Source organism: Ochotona curzoniae, unplaced genomic scaffold (assembly GCF_017591425.1).
Source record: "Ochotona curzoniae isolate NIBS_2020 unplaced genomic scaffold, NIBS_Ocur_1.0 contig_3622, whole genome shotgun sequence".
NCBI lineage: Eukaryota > Metazoa > Chordata > Mammalia > Lagomorpha > Ochotonidae > Ochotona > Ochotona curzoniae.
The window spans coordinates 28,684,079-28,706,640 of record NW_024465926.1 but is presented as its reverse complement, the minus strand read 5'-3'; the positions used below and the strand labels follow the sequence as shown (position 1 = coordinate 28,706,640).

At 38.7% G+C, this 22,562-nt stretch overlaps 1 protein-coding gene across 4 annotated transcripts in view; it reads left to right on the top strand.

Annotated features, from left to right (window-relative positions):
• PHKB (phosphorylase kinase regulatory subunit beta) overlaps positions 1-22,562 on the top strand; it is a 221,839-nt gene that overhangs the window by 191,267 nt on the left and 8,010 nt on the right. For all 4 annotated transcript variants that reach the window (XM_040982753.1, XM_040982754.1, XM_040982756.1 and 1 more), the window contains 2 exons: positions 1,016-1,218; positions 17,778-17,912. In XM_040982753.1, the coding sequence (XP_040838687.1) occupies positions 1,016-1,218; positions 17,778-17,912 (338 nt within the window). The remainder of the gene's footprint in view (positions 1-1,015; positions 1,219-17,777; positions 17,913-22,562) is intronic.

Sequence of the window (22,562 nt, the reverse complement as noted above, 5' to 3'; positions counted from 1 at the left end):
AAAAGTAATATTGTTTCTACCACACACTAAAGTCATCTCAAGTTCTCTGATATGAAAGAATACTTTAGATCATGGCTTCCACATGCCAAACGGTTCTTCTTTACGTAAAAGTAGTCACATTGGGACTGACTGGTCGATACCATTATGATTTGGTTAACCAACAGTTCTGTTTTCACGTCCTTAAAAATGTGGGACAAAAGACTGCAGATTCTGTCTCTCTTCTCGCCTCTGAAAACTCACATGCCATTTGATATGCTATTCCTTTTCCTACCTGTTATCATCATGCATGGTGCATAAAAAAAGAGATAAGACTGCTGGAGGCAAAATGCCAAAAATAGAGGAAGAAGGAGAGCAGTACTGCTGCCAGCTGTAACGGCACTTTCCACTCTTGAATTTTCTTGGCCATTTCCGTCTGTGCGTTTTTTCTTTGCCAGGCTCCTGGGTTGGCTGTTCATTTCCCTCCACAGGTGAGAGATCTGTCATCACATATGTTAGCCCTCACTGGACGCCTAGCATCGTGCCAGGGAAAGTGAGAGTGCACAAGGACCATGCGACCTTGCACCTGTCTCTGAAAAGGTTACAGAGTTTAAGAGCAAAAGCTTCTGCCTGAATCAATAAAAGCACAGAAAGTTTTTCTCTCAAAAACAAAATCATGTGGATTGTGCAGTAAAATCAAACAATTCAAAATATTCTGGCTTCCCTGAGGGAGTTTCTAGTAATGAGGTCAGTCACAATAGTTATATCTTGATAATTATTTATATCCATTCACCTTCACTCCCTAACTAGGGCCCTCACCTGCCCTTACATTCTAGTCCAGACTGTGAAACCATCAGGAACTCCACCGAGAGTCATTCTTTGAAAGCTATTTTTAATAAATAGCAAGAACAGTTATTCCACCTAATTCCCTAGCTTATACGGAGTAATTTCAGCCTGCCAGTCATTCTGAGCCTTGATTTTTTTTTCTTTTGTCCCCTGGTAGCTAGATTTTTTAATAATAAAATTCTGCCACTCACAGGTAACTCTGGGTGCCTTTGGACATGAAGAAGAAGTTATCTCTAATCCTTTGTCTCCAAGAGTAATTAAGAACATCATCTATTATAAGTGTAACACCCATGATGAAAGAGAAGCAGTCATCCAACAAGAACTGGTCATCCATATTGGTTGGATCATCTCTAATAACCCGGAATTATTCAGTGGCATGCTGAAAATTCGAATCGGGTGAGTAAAACACTTTACATTTGCTTTAAGAGAACTGTTCGGGTTGTCCTCCAACGCCTCGACCTCTCCGAGGGGAGCAATGCTCCAGATTTCCGGTGTGTGTTTAGGAAAGCATATTCTCTTAGCCATGGAGGGAGGCAGCATCTGGTACTGTGAAGAAATAAATGCTGGCAGCCTAAAGGAATCCTCATGTTTGTTTAAACTCCCAAGCTAGACATAGCAAAGGAACTGTATTCTCTGGCAAAATCAAACTAGATTTTTCAACAACTGCATCATGTAAAAGATTAAGGACAATAGTTTTTAAATTTCTGTAAATAAAATGGATGAGGCTTTTGAGAAAAATGCTTTTCAGTGTAGAAGACGCACTCAGAAACTGCCTTTGCGAGAGCATTGTGCATCCTTATACTACCAAAATGTAATTTTCATCTTTAACAGATCAATTTAGAGAACTTGGAAGTAAGACCCTGGCAATCTTGAATATTCTCATCAAGAACTCGGACAATTAGCATAGTATAAGGCAAGTTGAACAGGCTCTAGCATTCACCTAGAATGCGTTCGAGTCCAGTAGCCTCACTTTGGAAACAGTCTCAGGGTTTCCTGTGAGAATGAAATGACATTACTCCTTTATTCAAATGTCATTTCTCTGAGATAGCTGTCACGTGAAGGTATCCAGTGGTACCGGAGTGTACAAAGAATAACCTAGCACATGGGCAATTTGTGGAGTATCCTCAACTGTTTGAAAATAATATGAATTCTCATCTATTGAGGGCACACTCGGGTGTGCACCTGTGTGTGAGTGACAAGCACATGCAGCTCGCTCACTGTATGTTTGGACTGCAGTGTCTGCTTTCTGTTAATAGAAATCTTAGCAATTGCCTGTTGCAATTTGCGAATTTATCAATTTCTTTTTTTTTTCTTTTTTTTTAATTGTTCCTTACATTGTATTATGTAGTACAGTTTTATAGGCACTGGGGATTCCCCCCACCCGTCCTATACCCCTCCCCCCATGGTGGATTCCTCCACCTTGCTGCATAACCATAGTTCAAGTTCAGTTGAGATTCATTGCTTGCAATCACATGCCTAGCATAAAGTTCAGCGTCTTATTGTCCAGATAAGTTCAGTGGCCTCTTGGGGAGACCTTCTGTGGTCTGAAGATAGGTCTAACAGAGTAAAGATCCGGTCAGTTAAAAGCCCCAACAAGGCCTCAGTATCAATATACAACATTATGGAATTAATTGACATAGTATTGGGTAAACAATATGTTAAAAATAATGCAAGTTCCATTCTTCGAAACATCTGGGTTGAGACAGTATCAATGACAGGTTCAAAAAATAACAAACGACCAAACAAAAAATTACAGGTTAAATCAAGGCAAACATGTGGTATCTAATCCTTTGGGATTCGCTCATTTCCCTTAGCATTATAGTTTCCAGTTGTGCCCATTTAGCCACAAAGAATTTCTTGCATTGTTGTCAAGTTTTTGTTTTGTATAAATTAAAGCTTTTGTCCTTGTTATTTCATTGCTTTTATCAATATATCTTCCTTTGTAGCAGCTATTGCTTTTCTGTTTCTTAAAAAATGTCACAGAAATGAGGAAATGAGTTTCATGAAACCTTGTGTGCCCAGTCTGTGGCCCACCTCTGCCATATCACATGTCAATCATATTTTACCCTAATTGCCACGTATTACACCCCAGCCACACCCTCCTCTAGGTTTTTTTAAAGGTAGTCTCGTTATATCATTAATACTTCAGTATGTATTTCTAAAATTATACTTTTTCAAAGCATAACCATGATGCCATTACATTTTATCTGCAGATACTACCATGCCTGCTTTCTTTGTTCTATTGATGTTTTGTTTTTCCCCTTTATAGTCAGTGTTATTTATAATATTGAATGTGTGTGTCTATACTTGTAAACAGCTTTGCTGTACTTACAGCATAAACTAAGGATGCCTTTTTGGTATTATAAGAAGCAACTTAAAATTTACCATCTAGCCATGTTCAGTTGTACAGCACATTACTAGTAATTGTATGCATATTCCATTTCAGTGGAAGTACATACTTCATATTCATGTCATTTTTTATATTTAACTTACTCCTGCATTTCATATAAAAATTTCAATTTATTGAATTTTTTGTTACTCATTTTATCCTGTTTATTAATTTCCCTTTAATTTCTTAGCTTTAATTTTGCATGGGAATATGAATCAGTTTCAGAAAGTTAATTACCCATTTTTTCCTTTTAAAATTGCATATAAAATTCCTTATTTATTTGGCAGTATCTGTATACCTGTTGTTTGGTTAGTTCTCAGTGTGATAATTTAGTCTTTAATGAACGCACAAGTAGTACATAAAGACACATATTATAACAGTCTTCACTTCAGCCTTGTTTGACATAATGAAATATTGGAAACAACCTAGATATACACATATCTTAAAATGTTTCATGGGAAACAAGATATTACGAAAAATGTGCATAGCTTTCATTTTTTGCACCAAAATAACTACTTTTAAAGTTCATTTTCTCTTTTTCCTCATGGATGTTTTGAAACAATACATATATTAAAAATATTTAAAATATGTATAAAATAGTTAGTTCAGTTGTTTTCTCTAGGAGAATCCTACTTTTTAAGTTTTATTTTTTTCAGTATTGAAAGGCTTACCTTACTGGTTTTTAGACTTTCTGTTTGAGGTAAACCATAGTATTATGTACATATTTCAGGTGAAGTATTCATTTTTTTAATTTCCTCTTTCTTTTCATTGAAAGTGAATTACTATACTTGCATAAAACCTGACCTGCATTTTTATCCCTTAACATCGTTTCTTTCAAAGTTTTAAAATATTCAGACTCCATTTTAGGAAATTAGAATCACAGTTAATTTGTTCATTGTGTTTTCCATAATATTTTCAACTCCAGCCTCATAGCCTACATGTGAAAATACAGACATGAGTTTGATTATGACTTCCAGAGAACTTTTGTTTTTTTCCTTTAGAGTAGTTAGTGTTCCAGTCGGGTGAGCCTCTGCAAGAGATTGTCGTCTCTACAGAGATTTAAACGAAGCCTAAAAATAACTGTTTCCCAAAATTTTACAATGCTATGTAAATCATTTTTTCTATTTTTTTTTTTTTGTCTGTGGAAGTATGGTAGTTTTCCCTCACTGCTTAGTCAGCATTTTAAGCTAATTTAGATCTTATAAATTCCATAGCACCTCCATTCTTGAATTCAGACCTTGCCTAAGCTTCTTACTCTTCATGGGAATATGTGTGTAGCTCATGCTAAGTTTCCTTTCTGGATTTTTATCAGATACTCTATATATTCACTGCCTTTCATCAATAACAGAACAATTTTTCCTTAAATTGTGAGTCACCCAAAATAAAAATATCAGGGTAAAAGCATGTGACTCCGTAATAAACAATAGCAGAAAACTGTGTCATGAACAAATTTCTGTGAAACCTTAATTATTCTCTATTTTGAAACTTGTCCTGAAATTGTGGAATTATATTTCCATTGTTTAGCATATTTTTACCTAACTCAAACTATATCCTCTCTTATAGGTTTTTACAGGTTAGCTCTAATCATTTGAACATTTTCAGTTGGGGAAAGGTCCAATTTTTAAAATAAGAAGTGATTTATTTGGGAAATTCTGCTAAGAATGAGGACTAGCTTTTCTTTTACTTCCTGTATTTACCACAGATTAACTCATCAGAAATGCTCAATAAATGTTTGATTATTTGTTATACTGGTTATAATAAGTAGAATCAAGCAGTTTACCTTGAGTTGGTGATTAGAAATTTAGAAAAACAAAGGATACTGTGTCTTTGTGCTTATTAGAGAGAAACAACAGTTCAATGTGTTAAATATACTTGTTTTTTTATTACATCTCATTGGAATTGGAGAGGCAATAGTATGACCTAGTGGTTGGGACACCACTTGAGATGCATGCATCCTACCCTGGGTTTGCTCCTGCTCTGAGTCCAGCTTCTTACGGATGCAGGCTTGGCGAGGTTAGTGTTTGCCAAAGTAATTGGGTTCCAGCCATCACTGTGTAAGGTCTCGATTGGGTTTCCTGCATCCCAGTTTCTGCCCCCAGGAGAGTGGGCTCATAGGTAAGAGTGACGTCTGTCTTTCAAATGAATAAATATGTAAAAGAAAATTCAGGTCACTTCCTTCAGGATATGACAAATTTATTTTTAAAATTAATTTATTTTTTAAAAATAATCTTACTTAGTTGATTAGGATACAAAGGGTCAAGGGCTACAGGAAAGTGGGTAATACCATTGTTCCCACACTAATATCATTTTTTTCCTTGTATCTGGGGTTTGGGCAGAAACAAAGGGAAAAAGCCCCACCCACCCATCCTCCCACCCATCACAGGTCCCCAATGTGAGGCACGCTCCGAGGGTGCTACTCAAGCCATTTTGATAGTTCAATAGGTCTGAATAGCTGCCAATCTCACTGTTCCAATCACGATGAAACCTACCCAGAATCCCCTGGCTGACATGATTGGGGTTCTGAGATCAGCAGTTCAGTTGGAGGGATCTCCAAAGAGACTTCTTCTGAGATGATTCCAAACCTAATTCTTGTGTGAGCTTGCCAGTATAGGGTCCAGTAGCTTCCGTTGCCCCAATCAGCTTATGCACATGCTGGTCATTGCAATTGCCGAGTCAGTTCTGTTTCCAGCCCTGTCTTCCCCTTGAACCAATGGGTTCTGAGTCCAGCTCGATCCTACCCACTTCATGCTCGACATTCATGCAAACCAGTGAGAGCTGCAGCCTAGTTGGGGCGACTCCCCATAACCCCCACCAGACCTGCCCCCTACCCTGGTTCCCATGCATGCCAGTATGTACCGCAGGCTTGTTGAGTCTATCCCACATCCCATTTAGCTCTGGTACTTGTCAATGGGCAGTGAAGCCTAGTTCAACCCAACCCACCTACTATCCAGTCCACACACATACTGGCAAGTGCCTTTCTGTCTAGCCACCCGTGCCCCTGTCCTGGTTTTCATGCTCTCCAGCGAGAGTGGTTACCCACGAGGGAGGTGCCCACTATTTCCCTACTAGGCCACTCCAACTTCTGGATTGTGCACTCTCCAGGTGGTTCTGGCATTTACCTTAGGCAGCACCACCCGAAGCTGCAACCTAAGATAGGATGTGGGGTGGGCCTTGCTGCAACTGGAAGGGAGCAGACCAGGTAGAGCCAAACAAACTTCAACTCACAAAAAAGAATAGAAATCAGGATGGAGCCCATGGCATTCCAACTTAGGCTCTTACACCAACTGGTCTGCATGAGGCAAGAATACTATGCCACAGCATTGAAGGCAAATGCTGAGACAGGTGAAGGGCTAAGCCAATAATGATATGACCAATTTAAACAGCATTTTGTTTATGTGAAAGTTTACTCATACAGATAAAAGGTATCACTATACAATATTTTTTTCCATTCGTTTACTAACAGAACAGCGGAGTTAGCTACCTGACAGTACAGGCTCTCTTATGGGGTACCTCATTAAGCAGCGTTCCCAGTAGAGATCCCAGTAAAAATCATCCATAGGAATGAGTAACGCATTGCTGCGGTAACCATCTCTGCACTTGGCTGCATCACCGTAACCACAAATATTACTTGCTGTACATGTGATGTGCTTGGCAAAGGGCTAAGAATTTTTAATGTATATTATCTGGTTTAATCTCTGCAAAAACTTGCTCTGAACCAACTTTTCACAATAAGAAAGCAGGTTGCTGGATCAAATTAATATTTTTGGTAAGCCAAAAGATCAGGATTTACACCCAAGTTCAGCGGGCTCCAGACATTTTTTCAGTCTGAAGCACCGTGTGTGTGTATGTGTGTGTGTGTTCATTTATGCATTCCCTTCTCCCTAATAGGGTGTTTAATATTTCTAAAATTTTATGACATACGATCTGGGCTATGTCCAAGAATTTGTGGAACAGTGGTGATGAGCCGTGGGCCTTAGATGTGTTTGATGTCTTGTTTGTCCTCAGATCAATACTCTAGCAATTTACGAACATCACGGATGTTGTAGTTCAAGATCACTAATCTCAGAAATGAGATTTTGTATCTGTGTTCATCATGATATCAAGGAATGGACATAATTTGGAACTGATTCTTCCACAGTAGCCCCTAGCATACTGTGAAAAGTTAAGTCAGTCTAGAGGAAACTTTTTACTTCCTTACATTACTGTAGAATAACTGTAGCAAATAGCTTCATCATCATAATGACACACATGGAACATTTTCACAGTATAAGCGTGCTGGATCAAAATTAGCTAAGGAAGCAAAATGTAAGAACGGTTGACAGTGATTTACTTGGTTGTATTGTTCAGGTCAGTAATGCAGTAGAGGTAGGATTTTCCCAGGACTTAGGTGTTTGCACAGGTCCAGCATGAATGCCTGTGGTCCAAATTAATAGTCTAAATGTTATTATTGGGTCTAAAGGCTTTTAGTGGGGCCAGCCAAGGAAAGACAGCCAGTTGTAGTCAAAGAGTAGATAATGCTGTTTAGCACCGCTAAGGAAAATAATTCAACTCCCCTAGGGCAAAACCACCCCTCCAACATAATTAGGCCCTATCCACCTGATTGGATGCCTTCCAATAGGATTGTTACAATTGGAAAAACCTGGATCTGATTCCTGCTTCTGCCAGTATCTGTTTTCTAGATATCTTTATGATCCTGTGAGCATGTGTAGAAGTACTTTACTTTTTCTTCATCTAGAGGAAGAAATAATAGTTACCAGGGACCCATGTTCTGAGAGTTTGATCCTTGAGTTATCTTACATAATCCTCAAAAACACCTGTGACATATGCTTACAAACAAGCTGTTTGAGTGGACCACACACTAGGATATGAAACCAGTGTGAGTAACTGCAGTTCTGGCTGCTCCCCTCCCTCCTAGTGCTCTGGTCTGTAAACTAGGGAGACTACTGCAAGCTAGACTTTCTCTTGATTGTGGTGATTCTCAATAAGAAGTATCACCACATTTTCCAAAGGGAAAATCTTGAAAATAACCAGTGTAACATGTGATAATGAGATTCTCTGTCTTCTCGAAGAACAGGTAACTCGGGAAGTTCTTTTTGCACAAACCTTTAGAATCCATAGGAAGAAGCAAATCCTTTACACTCACACACACACTCACACACACACACACACACACACACACACACACACACACACACAATTTTAAAAACGATGGGTAGAGGGACAGAGTCATTTTTTTTCAACATTTTATTATGAAAATGTTTAACATACACAGGTTGAAAGAATAATATGTTACCCACATTCAGTAATCATCAAGATTTACCACACTTTATATCCTTTTTTTCTTTTCTGTTCTTTTTCATTTTATTATTATTGCTATCATTTTATGATACAGTGCCATATTCCCTTATCCCCTCCCCAAGTCCCTCCCCTCCACCTAGTTCCTCTATCATTACTAACATATACAGTCCTTCATACTCAGTCATATGTTCATCATTGCGGGCATGGAAAATGGCAGAGAGTCCAGAATCCTATTGTCAAGATATAGTAAACAGTTTCATTGTAAGTCCATCTTTATCTGGAAGCAGAAATGTATACCACACTGCATCCTCACATCTGAATGTTAGTCTCCAATTCACAGCTAATGTACATCCCCTTAAATGAAAAGTCACAATACAAAATCAACAATAGAAAGAAAAATAGAAATTTACAAAGCCATGAAGTTAAATGGCATGTTACTAGATATGACAGTCTCCATTACACAGCTACTATACATTCCCTTAAATGAAAAATCATGATACAAAATCAATAATAGAAAGAAAAATAGAAATTGATAATGCCAAGAAATTAAATAACATACTATTAAATGACTAACGTGTAGCTGAAGAAATAAAAATCAAGAAGCTTCTTAAAGAAGATGATACCACTGCATGATCTATGAGTCACTGAATGATTTAATCAGAAGAAAGTGTTTTGAAGAAATGAACCCAACAGAAACCAACAAAACCCATGCAATATGGTTTCCACTGATCTTTGTTGAAGTGTGTCTCCTACAGATAATAAACAGATGGGTTTTGTTTTTTAATCCAGGCTACTAATCTATGATGTTTGATTGAGCTTAAGCCATTTACATTCACAGTTTAATATACATGGGTGGTACGTTGGTCCTGTCATTTTAGGAATGGGTTGTTCATTGGTTTAGTCTTCTGTTGTCATTTTACTGGGATGTTCTTCCTGTTTGCCTTGGTTTTTAGTAGGCGCTATTCCTCTTCTCTGATAAGAGAACATCTTGAAGTATCATTTGTAGGGCAGGTTTGGAAGAGGCAAATTCTTTTAGCTTTTCTTTACTATGGAAGAATTTTATTTCATTTCTCAAAGACAAAGAAAGCTTTGCTGGGTATATTATCCTAGGCCGACAATTTTTTCCTTTAGAATGTAGAATATGTCACTCCATTCTCTTCTTGCCTGTAGAGTTTCCTGTGAGAGATCTCCTGTGAGTTTAATTGCATTCCTTTATATGTTAGTTGATGTTTTTCACATGCACATTTAAGGATCTTTTCCTTATGTTCAATTGAAGAAACTTTGATGATCACATGTCTTGGTGAAGATTGCTTTTGATCAAGCCTGTTGGGAGTTCTGTGCCCCTCCTGGATGTTGCTTCCCAATTCTTTCTCCAGATTAGGGAAATTTTCCCTTATTATTTCATTAAATACATTTGCAAACCAGTTTCTCTTTCTGCACCTTCTGGAACTCCAATAACTCTTATATTTGGCCTCTTAATAGTGTCTTTCAGTTCTTGAATACTTTTTTTGGCCTGGTCCAGCTCTGCTTCCAGCTTTTTTGTTTGTTTGTTTGTTTCCCCCTCATGACAGGAAATATCTTCCAATTCTGAGATTCTTTATTCTGCTTGCTTCATTCTATTTTGGAGACTCTCCACTGTACTTTTAATTTGCTCTGTTGTGTTCTTAATTTCTGATATATCAGCCTTGATTTGCTTTATTGCTTTCTTAAATTCTTTGAACTCTTGTATGTGTTTCTCATTTTTTATCAGAAGCTTTAAAATGAGTCTTATGAATTCTGTATGCCCCATTTTCTCAATGTCTTCCTCAGTTAACTCTGAGGTTGGCATAGGGTTTTGCTCCTTTGCAGGGGAGTTTTCAGTAATATTTACCGTGCTTTTGTCTCTTCTTTTGCTCTTGGGCATTGTACTTCTGGTTATCAGAGTCGTCTCCTTGGGGCTGGTTTCTAAGCTCTGTCATCCACAGGTCCACAGTGCGATTTTGCTTATTGCTGTTGGTACACAACTCTTTGCTTGCAGCCACTTGTGCCACAACCTCCAGTGAGTTCCAGGTCTGGGTTCTTTTTTTTTTTTTTTTTAAAGATGTATTTCTTGGAATGTCAGATATATAGAGAGGAGGAGAGACAGAGAGGAAGATCTTCCGTCCAATGATTCACTCCCCAAGTGACTCCAACGGCCGATGCTATGCCAATCTGAAGCCAGGATCCAGGAACTTCTTCCGGGTATCCCACACGGGTGCAGGGTCCAAAATAACTGGGTTGTCCTGGACTGCTTTCCCAGGCCACAAGCAGGGAGCTGAATGGGAAGTGGAGCTGACGGGACTAGAACCGGCACCCATATGGGAACCCAGGTCTGGGTTCTTATGTCAGATTTCCACCATGGTCTCCACAGCCCTAGCTCTTGGCTCCCCTTCTCCACCTCCTGTGATACCATGCTGAGGCTGCACCCGTGTCTCTATAACCTTTTTCCCACTTCCAGTTGGAGCAGATCCCAGGATTAGAGAGACACCAGGTGTCCCATTTAGTTATGTTGTTGGTGGCACAGATCTTGTCGGAACCTGTTGGCCGTTAGGCCTGTGTGTCACACGGACTTATTTTGACCCATACGATGCCACAGTGGGTATTATTTTCCTGCAGGACCTCAGCAAGTTCTCGGAGATCAACACATGCACAGTTCACTGTTGTCCCTTGCAGTCGCAAAGCTAATGCCACAGTGCACAAAATGGCGCCTAACATACTACCACTACAGTTCTTTATCTACTGGCCGTCAGATCCGAGGCCTACCCAGACCTGCCCCAGCTGGAACCGATAGAATGCCATGTCGTTACAGTTCACCAAGTCGGAAATGAGCTCACTCCCAGCTCAGAGCATGTTCCGTTCCGTCCTTTCCCTTGTTCTTTCCTCCCTACACAAAATGGCGCCCAATTCAGCTCTAGTGGGCTGACTGGGCTATGAAATCCACTCTGTTCTCGCACTGCCCGTCCGTGATCTGCTGCTCTGTTTCTGCTCCTGGTTAAATCAAACGGACCAGCAGGATGGACAATTCCTTGTCTGGGTTCACCTCCCAAGCTCCCAGTGAAATTCCATTCCCACCTGGTTGCTGGTGAAGTTCTGGCTGCTGGTGGAGTTCAGATCCCCGTACTGGAGTATCAGTCACTGCAACACCACACCGCTGTGCCCGCTGCTTTCCCGTATCTGTCAGTCTCCAAGTACCCCTCTGCTGTTCTGTCCTATCTTATTTCCTGAAATGTGTTCTCTCTACTTCATCCTGAATAAATGTGTCTCCGTCTGTTTAAACGTGTCCTTACCCTATTCCGACATCTTGATTCTCCACCAGGGACAGGGTTATAAAACATTTTTTTAAAATGTGTTTTATGGCAATAAAATATCTATGATTCACTTAACCAGCTTTTTACTAGTGTCCCTATCTTTTAAATGCTAATTATTTAGTAAGTAGACTAGTTGTTAGATTATATTCGGATACTATATTCTTTTTGAAGTACCAACATCCACTAACATGAGTAGGCATAAGAAATAAGTGTATTTGCCTTAATCATGGTACGTCTTACCTAGAATTGCCCTGCACTGTGTATACTTTTATCTCTCTTGTTTATCCTCTCTCCTTGAGTTTGTTTAGCTATTTTTAAGTTTTATTTTCTTCACCCATTGCTACACTTGCTTTAAAAGCATTAGCTTCTTTCTCTTTCTCCAGTGTTAATCCTGTCAATGTAATTTCTTCAGCTTAGCTCCTATCAGGCACTCCAGTGAACAAAATTAACCTGCTCACAGGAATGGTATTCTAGTCTGATAATGATTTGATTTGCTGTCTCATTATTGATTTGTGCTCTAGCTTTCATGTTGAAATAGATCAAGTTCCTGACAGGCCCATTACTGTAAAGACCTCCAATCAACCGTTTTCTGTGGCAGGTTTGTCTGTCAAGCCTTGGTGAGAGATAACCTGGAGGATATTTGTTATCAAGCCTTTCTCATCTCTGCTTTTCAGACCATCAGGACCGCTTCCTTGGCCAATTACGATCCACACGTATCTTGTTCCAAAACACATCCATGGATGCAGTTCTTAGAGAAAGCCACTGGTATCCTAGGTCCAGACCGTAACACTCCCTGTAGAGTGAAGGCAGGACATCATTAACGTGCTTCCTGCACTCCTTCATAAATCTTGCAGGTTGATATTTGGTATGAGGTAAGGAAGTGATGTTGATGGAGCTGAGCTCTGCTCTCTCTTCACAGTGGTTAGATCTGTAGTGGAGTGAGTCATTTTTCTCCAGTTACCAACTTGTCACCTTTTCCATATTAACATCAAGCAAATAAGAATGTAACTTCTAATAGCTTACCTATATCCTTTTATATTGTGCTTTAGTTAGCTTGGGCTGGCATAAAGAAAAAAACACATTTTAGGTGACTTAAAGATATATACATATATATGTTTATACATATATATACATATATATATATTTTTTTTCGCTCACAGTCAGAAGTCACAAAATCTCAACTGTTTCATTATTTTTCTGGTGAGACTTTGTCTTGAAAACAATCGCTTTCTCACTGTATCCTCATTGTGATAGAGAAGGCTCTTTAATATATCTTATTAGGATACTAATCCCAACATAAGGACCCCATCCTTGTGACATTATGGTCATGACCCTGATTGCTTCTCAAAGGCTCCATCTCTAAATACCAGCTTACTCTGTGTGTGTGTGTGTGTGTGTGTGTGTGTGTGTGTGTGTGTGTGTGTGTGTGTGTAAGGAGAGAAGTGATACAATACCTGGTTACTGGCATGTTTCATGGAGAATCATTCTTCACTTGTTTAACAGTCAACTTATCAACTTAGCAAATCCTTGTTATTACCTTGAAATAATCTCACAGTGCTTGTTCAAAAGTTGTATCTTGGGCCCGGCGGTGTGGTGGCCTAGCGGCTAAAGTCCTCGCCTTGAATGCCCCGGGATCCCATATGGGCACCAGTTCTTATCCCAACAGCTCCCCTTCCCATCCAGCTCCCTGCTTGTAGCCTGGGAAAGCAGTCGAGGACGGCCCAAAACCTTGGGTCCCTGCACCCTGTGGGAGACCTGGAAGAAGTTCCTGGATCCTGGCTTTGGATCGGCATAGCATCAGCTGTTGCGCTCACTTGGGGAGTGAATCATCGGACGGAAGATCTTCCTCTCTGTCTCTCCTCCTCTCTGTATATCTGACTTTCCCATAAATAAATAGATCTTTAAAAAAAAAACAAGAAAAGTTGTATCTTGCCAAAGATCAATAATTCTTTATGACTTTTTCTTTCTAGTAGGTGTCAACTGTCTGGCTTATACATAATGTCATATTTAAATGTACTCTATTTTTCATTTCACTCTTTTTTTAGGATACCTTGGAAAGAAAAATGGTGTTACGTAGTACCCTCATTAACCTCACAACAAGCCAGTCTTTAGAAAGATGAGCTTATTCCAAGGATTGTACACCTCTTTACACTTTCCAGCAGTCCTGAGGAATGTGTTGTCCTCAAGCCAAACCTTGATACATCGTGTGTTTCTGCCACTTTCTTATTTGTTTATTGGCAAGTAGAGCATGTCTCTGGTTTGTTAGACCTGCTGAATTTATAAGGATCTGGTTCAAGGATAACGTTCATTTTTTTTTTTTTTGATCTCCCACATTTGATTGCTTGCTTTCCCCATTTCACATTAAGTGCTTTAGTGCTAAAAAAAATTAAAATCACGTTTTACGACCTTGTTGGTGGAAGTGAAGGTGAGAAGCCAAATTTCCCTGTGCTGTTTTTTATTGGTACTCCTAAAAATGGGTGAACCGTATTAGGTTTTTTTATCTGTGATACTCAGTTGGTAATTTAGTTACTCAGAGCCTCTTACAGATGTTTGTCTATGTCCAAAGCTGTTCCGCTATTCTCATTGTAATATTTTCAAGAATTCCAAGATCTAAAAAGATTAATTTGGGCTAATATCTTTGAATGAATAAGTATATTTTAAGTAATATAACAAAAAAATTCATGATCAGTTTGCTTAAATGAGTGAAAAAGCGTCACCTTTTTCTTTGGTGATTTTTAGAATACCATTGTCTATAATGTGCTCAGAGTTTGGATTTGTTAAATGGAAGAAAGATACCTGAAGAAAAACTTTTTTATTTCCAACTATCTTTTTTTATGGTATTGAGGATATAAAAGGTAAATATAATAGACTGTGTTTGGTTTTAATGACTCAAGTTATTGGAAATCTTTGAAAAGTAATTCTTGAAAAAATAACAATGCTATCTATATTTTAAAAGGCTACCTCCCCAAATTGATTAGGTGTGGTATTTGGCTAAGTAACTCCAAAACTTTGATTAAAATGTAAAATGCCTTTCCTCTACATTGAGTCTGAGAAGTCACAAAAGAGTAATTTGCTAATATTTTTATGATTCTTTAGAATTTCAAAAGCCTTTTTATATACACTTTCTTGTTTCTCTAAATTATTTTTAAGGTAAATTAAAAGTTAATACTAATGTGCTCATTTGAAAAATAACTTGCCATTGGGACACAGCTGTTGATTGCTTTTGATTTTCATTGTGAACAGTTTTAAATATGTATAACAGAGCTATTTGATAAATTCCTATATATCCATCACTTGTTAGTTTATCTAAGAAAACGTCTTCCTTTCTTTTTTGCATTTTAATTTTAATTAGTTTTTTAACAGATCTAGTAAGTTGATTACATATTGTTTTCTACCATTCAAGTTAGCAATGATCCCTTATGATCAACAAATGCTCAATTCTTACACTTTTCTGATTATTTGCAAGATTCTTTTTCTTCCCCCAAAGTTCTTGAATCAGAATTTAAATCAAGATCCACGTGTGGAATTGGTGGTTGTCACTTTTAATATAGATCAATATTGTTCAACCCTGCTTTTCCTTTCATTTGATTGACCTGTGACCTGTTGAGGAATCCAAAAGGCAGTCTCCAGAATTTTTCCCATGTTGCTTCCATCCTAAGTTGTCTCAAATATAATTTTTAATGTGAAAAAAAGAAATAAAATACTTTTAGTTCATTGAAACTAAGTGAAAATAAAAATTGCATTGTTTTATTTAAAGAAGGATTCCATTGAGTGGTTTGTTGTGATGGAAATATTATGCCAGCCAATTTAATAAGCAACTTTAACATCAAAGTATCCAAATAAGCATGCTTGTATGTCATTTTGATTAAATACAGTCAATAATAATGAAGATGAATCTGTAAAGAATCCTAGTCTTTGGTAAAACATGGATTTCATCTAAATTTGAATTCCAGCTATTAGGTGAAACACTTTGCAGTTGACTAGCACACTGTTACATTCTGAACTTTCAGAAATGGCAACAAAAAATAGTGGAGAAGGTAGGGATTTGCAGAGTTGCCTTAACCACGGGCAGTAAAGCAATCAGCCTTGGAAGTGAGACATTACCTGTGGCCGCATGGCCTGGCGCAGTAGGCAAGGACATACCCCGGGTTGATATCATCCCTAATCAAGCCGGGAAGACATAACACTCTTTCCTACTATTTTCTGCACTGAGATATATTTGAACGGTACCCTAAGGACACATCGCTGCTATTTTACAAAGCATCCTTGGTAGAAGAAGGACTTTAATATTCTGAATAGGTCTAGTTGCCTTATTTCATCTCTGTATCTGCAGTAGCCATGTGAGTCGTCTGTCAAGGCCATGTGCTGAGGGAAGTATAATGTCACACCTGAGTGCAATGACTCAGCCCACACTTTTTTTTGTTGTTTTTTCCAAAAACAGCACACAAACACATCAACAGTGTTATCTAATTCATTCCCCCAGTGTCCACATTTACCCAGTACTGGGACTGGCTGAAGCCAGGAGCCAGGAATGCAGTCCAGGTCCCACGTAGGTGAAAGGACTTATTACAGCTGCCTTTTAGGGACTGCATTAGCCAGACGTGGAGTCAGGAGTCAGAGCTAGGAATTGCCAATACCCCAGTGTGGCACTTGGCCATCTTAAATTGACGTGCTACGTGAATGCCTGCTCTGCGACTCAGCTACTTTGAATCTTCAATGTTGTTACCAAACACTTCTGAGGTGGACTGGTGCCGTAATACAAAGCTGAGAATGAGACGACATGGGGATAGCCTTGAGTGCTGTGCTGTCCCGCCTCTGTGATATGGTGCTCACTGAGGGATTTACGGATAAAGCATGGGATTGTGTGATGTCAAAGTGACTCCCTGGCTTTTCCTAATGGTACCTGGAATTCTGGTTTGCCAAGCACATTATTATTTCCAGGGTTTTCTTTGACTTTTCGCACAGCTTGTTTGAATTCTTTCCCCAGGATACAGAAAATGAAGGACATGAAACTGTAAAAATGCTTTTTGAAAGATTCTCAGTTTGAAAAATAAATTTCTTACACATAAAATACTTAAATATTGCTTTCTAAAGTGCGTTGGTTAGAGTAAATTCTCTAATTATAGCTAATGTGTTCTTGTATTTCTTTTTTTTTTTTAAGATTTATTTATTTTTATTGGAAAGGCAGATATACAGAGAGGAGGAGAGACAGAGAGGAAGATCTTCTGTCCGATGATTCACTCCCCAACGGCTGCAATGGCTGAGCCAGTCAGGAGCCAGGAGCCAGGAGCTCTTCCGGCTCTCACACACAGGTGCAGGGACCCAAGGTTTTGGGCTGTCCTCGACTGCTTTCCCAGACCACAAGTAGGGAGCTGGATGGGAAGCAGGGCTGCCGGGATTAGAACCGGCGCCCATATGGGATCAGGTGTGTGCAAGGTGAGGACTTCAGCTGCTACGCTATCACGCCAGCCCTTGTGTACTTGGATTTCAAAGGCAGATATCCTCCTTACGTTCCACCCTGAAGAATGACTACAAATTAAAGGAAATTGATTTGTAGAAAATACTTTGTTACCTCTCGGAAAGAAACATTTATATAAAGACATATCAGCTAACTTTAAGAAAATGTAGTATGACAGCTATTTGCATGCAGTTGTCTCTCATACTGAACTGGATAAAATTTCGTTTGGCAAGAACCTGAACACGGATCTGCTTTCGTGTTTTACAACCCACCCATATGTGTAAGAGCAGGACATCATTTTATGAATCTGATTGCACAACCTAGTCTCGATGGAGGTAATCCTATGAGTGCTTGAAGGAATTCCAAGTGGCCTTTTTCTCCTTCTGCTTTCATGGGTCAGTGCTGTTAAGGGCATTGCCGAGAAAAGCACAAGGTGGTTTTATTTCAAGGATTACGGATTTCTGCTTCCCTGGTTTTGTTCCAGGTGGATCATCCACGCTATGGAATACGAGCTACAGATCCGCAGCGGAGACAAGCCAGCCAAAGATTTGTATCAGCTGTCGCCCAGCGAAGTGAAACAGCTGCTGTTGGATATTCTCCAGCCTCAACAAAACGGAAGGTAGGGAAGGCCCTTTCTTATCTGCAGGGCACACCGTCAATTACACTGTGTGTTTATGTGCGGGAAAGTAAGAAGATATTAAGAAGAAATAAAATGGAGTAGAACGTATAACCAGGGAGTAGTGAAAATGTCTTCCGTTCAGTTGTGATTTTGTATTGATTAGAATTTTATGGTTTTGTCAGGTAGAGTTGATAGGCATTTCTTCATCTTCAATGTTTTATGTAAAATGTAACTCCTCCTACCCTTTCAGTTTCTTTCCTGAGCGGGTTACACACTCAGCCTCTCGTGCCAACATTTTGGCAGCAGCGAGATCAGGTTTGCTAACATTGTTTAAATACGCGAATTGGGACTCTGTCTCACCAACGAATCTTTAAACTTCAGAATTAAGCTCTTTCATGGATGTAACATACTAATCTTAGAACAAGAGCGAAACAAGGACATGTAAATTGCAGTGAACTTATCATACAAACTTTACTATATTTAGTTATGGCTTATATAAAGTAGGTTTGAACAAATGGAAAGTCATCCTTGCTGTTAAATAGGAGCACTCAGTATTATTATAACAATTGTAAAATTGATGCTATTCGCTTTTTTAAAAAGATTTTTTTGTTATTTGAAAGTCAAACACAGACTTTCACACATAGAGACAGAGAGGAAGATCTTCTGTCCGTTGATTCACTCCCCAAGGGGCAGCAATGGCTGGAGCTGTGCCGATCTGAAATCAGGAGCCAGGAGCTTCCTCCAGGTCTCCCATGCAGGTGCAGGGACCCAAGGCTTTGGACCATCCTCGACTGCTTTCCCAGGCCACAAGCAGGGAGCTGGATGGGAAACAAGGCTGCCAGGATTACAACCAGTGCCCATATAGGATCTTGTAGTGTTTTAGGCAAGGACTTTAGCCACTAGGCTACTGTGCCAGGCCCAATTTGGTGCTATTCTAATAACATTCCAACAAACTATTTCATGGAGTTACACAAGTCATTACAGAACTGGATATGGAAAAACAAACATGCCATAACTGGAAAAATGTAAGAGATCTTTCCCAACAGACATGAGACTGTACTAGTAAGTCTCTATTAAGTTATACCAATATTATGTTGCCACATAAGCAAATACTCCAGCTTAAGAGAATAGAAAAGCCAGAAAGAATACCAGGAACTTTTGTAAATTTACTATGTGTTGAAGGTAACATCTCAAATCATGAGTCAAAGATGGACTTTTTATTTGTCATTTTTTAAATTGCTATTACATTTTTAAAATGTATGTATTTCCCTCTTTCAGACACGGAGAGATTTCCCTGTCTACTAATTCACTCTCCAAGCGCCTGCAGTCACTGGCTAGGGGCCAGGCAAAGGGCAGAATCTGGAAAAATCAATCTTTTTCTCCCGCACAGGTAGCAGCCCCAGTGACTTGAGCTGTCACCCGCACTCTATCAGGGTACACATTAGCAGGAGGCTGAAATTGGCAGTGGGACTAGGACTCTAATCCAGGCACACTGATATGGGACGTAGGCTTGCAGTATCCTAACTGGCCTGCCACGTATGGGCTTTTTAAAGAAATTGTACTGGAACAGCTGGATAGGCAATTGGAAAAAAAGGTAAAAATCAAATGCATACTTTTGCCTTACCCCCAAATAAACTCAAATGGATTTGAAAGGTCTAAATGTAAAAACTGTAATCATTCAAGTGACGAAAGATAATGACAAGTGCCTTTTTAACTCTAACTCAAAGACAGCAAAAGCAAAGTAGGATTATATTGAAAATATTACAGCATAAATATTATTTAAAATTATATTAAATAGATCAAAAGATTAACCCTGTGAAAAGACAGGTAGAAATGAAACAAAGTGGGCATCCCCCACAAAAACAGTATCTAAGAATCCTTAAAACTTGAGGAACAGGGCAGTGTTTACTGTGGCAATGGGTTAAGCCACTGCTTGGGACACCAGCATCCCGTATTGGAATACCTGGAATGGAGTTACACCTCTGCTTCGCATCTAGCTTCCTGCTCATGTGCCTACGGGACAGCAAATGATTGGTTAAGTGCTAGGCTTCTGCCACACATCTGTGTGATGAGGCTGGAACACCTGACTGCTGTTGTAGTCCTTTGGGGACTAGATGCATGGATGATGCAGATTTTCTCTCTCTCTCTCTCTCTCCCTCTCCCTTCTTTCTTCTTCCTTCACTCCCTTCCTCCTTCTCCCCAATGTAATTCCCACTGTTTGTTCCTCAACTTCTTATTCCTACTTCCTTCCTTCTCTCCCTCCCTCTCATCTTGTCAGTCACCTTTCAAATACATTAACAAATACATCTTTTAAAGGATTCCAGAGATTGCAAAAATCCTGGAGAAAAATGGAAAAGAAACAAAATTAATGCTTTCTTTTTTAAAAAAAAAAATTACTTTTCATGATGTAGTTCCATAGACCAAAGGATTCCCTCTTCCACGCTCCTCATTGTGCCTCCCCTCGCCCTCTGTTTTCCCTTGTATTGTTACAGCAGTGTAGTCCTTTAACAATACTCACAAGTCCATCTCTCTACCACTTAAATGTATCATGACATTGTATGTAGAGACAGTGGTAGAAAGTCTAGCATCTTGTTATCAAGATCCATCTTTTATTCAGAAGTAGAGATGCATTCTGATAGGTATCGTTACTGATTGATGTGCTAGTTTCCCATTACACAATTCCTCCAGGTAAATATATCTATATGAAATTTGTCCTATTAGGGGTTGGCTTATTTCACTGGTCATAATGGTCTCTAGTTGGAATCATTTTGTTACAAATGGTAGAATTTAATTCTTCTTAATGGCTGAGTAGTATTCCATGGAGTATGTGGAGTGGATGTTGTTAGTAGATTTCTGAATGTAAGGCCGTCTCATTGGGTTAGGTGGAGCCTCAATGTGGTTTTTATTTATATTTCTCTGGTATCTAGGGAGCCTCAGCATTTGCTCCTGTTAGTCATTTGAACCTGTTCATTAAATAGATGCCTGCTCACTTCCTTTGTGCATTTCTTCACTGGGTTGTTGTGTTTTTGTTTTTGCTGTGTTTGTTGTGTAATATGCAAAGATTTTCTCCCGTTCTGTCTGTTTTCTCTTCACTTTCTTGGTTGTTTCCTTTGCTACAAGAGTTTCTTAGTTTGATGTAGTCCCATTTGTTTATTTTACCTTTGACAGCCTGAGCTTTTGGTGACTTTCTATGAAGTCATTTCCAACACCTATATCTTGTAGAGTGTTTCCTCTGTTTTCCTCTAATAGTTTGATGGTTTCTGGGTGAAAATTTAGATTCTTGATTCATTAAGAGCTGATTTTTGTATAAAATGAAAGGTGAGGGTCTTGCTTCTTTCTTCTGCAGGCTGCTATCCAATTGTCCCTACAGCATTTGTTGAAGAACCAGGCTTTTTCCCTGGGTTCTTTTCAGTTTTCTTGTTGTATATTAGTTGGTTGTAATGTGTGAACTCCCTTTTGGGGTTTCTATTGTGTTCCATTGATCTTCTGCTGTTTCTGTTCCAGTATCAGACTGTTTTGATGACCACTGCTCTGTCTGGTGTCTTGGTCTAGAAGTATTTTTGTTCTTTGGGATAGGCCATTCATGGTCTCTTGTGTTTTCAGATGAATTTTGGTTCTCTTTTCTATTTCTAAGAGGAATGCTGTTGAAACTTTGATTGTGATTACATTGAATCTATCTATAACTTTTGGAAATATGGACATTTTAATGGGATTACTTCTGTAGATCCAGAAACATGGTAAATTTCTCCATCTTTTAATGTCTTCTTCTATTCCTTTTGTTAATGTTTTGTAATTTTCATCATAGAGGTCATCCACATCTTTGGTTAGGTTTAGTCCAAGATGTTTTAAAGGGGATTATGCTTGCCAGTTCTTTCTCAGCCATGGAATTGTTTGTATATACTGGGGCCATTAATTTGTACATCCAAGGTATCCATTGTTAGATTTCTTTTCCATCTGTAGATTCTTATATTCTCCCAACTTTTTTTTTTTTTTGATTAGTTGGGCTAGCGGGGAATCTATTCTGTTGATTGTCTCAAAGTACCAACTCTTTGATTAATTGATCTTATGGATTGTTCTTTTGATTTCTGGTTTATTTCTTCATTTTGATTATTTCTTTTTTGCCTGCTAATTTTGGGTTTGTTTTGCTCCTTCAGGTAGGTAGATAGTTCGTTTTCTGGTGCTTTTCTAGTGTGATCAATCCTGAAAACGGTTCCATTTACTGATGAAAAAAAATCATATTCTGTGTCTGTAGGATGGAAGGCTCTCTAGATACCGGATATGTTCATGTACTACAGTAAATCCACACAATAAAGTAGGTAAAATATAGTTGTGAAAAAGAATGACAAGGATCTCTAGGCTGATAGGGGATCAAAACATCTATAATTTTCTGCTCTTCATATAAGAAACAAGGTGATATTTTTAAAAGTTGTATATCATATTTGTGCAGAAGGAAAAGAATAAATTAGAAACTAATAAATTGGCTACCTTATGGAAATAGTGGAAAGAAAGGATGAAAATATTGAGAAAACAATCCAGTATGATAAGATTGAAGGGAACACTGTGTTTCCCAAAGTCTATAATGTTTTTATTGTTCTGACTCTTAAACTATGGTAGTAATTTGTATACTCACAAAATATATTATTGTAAATT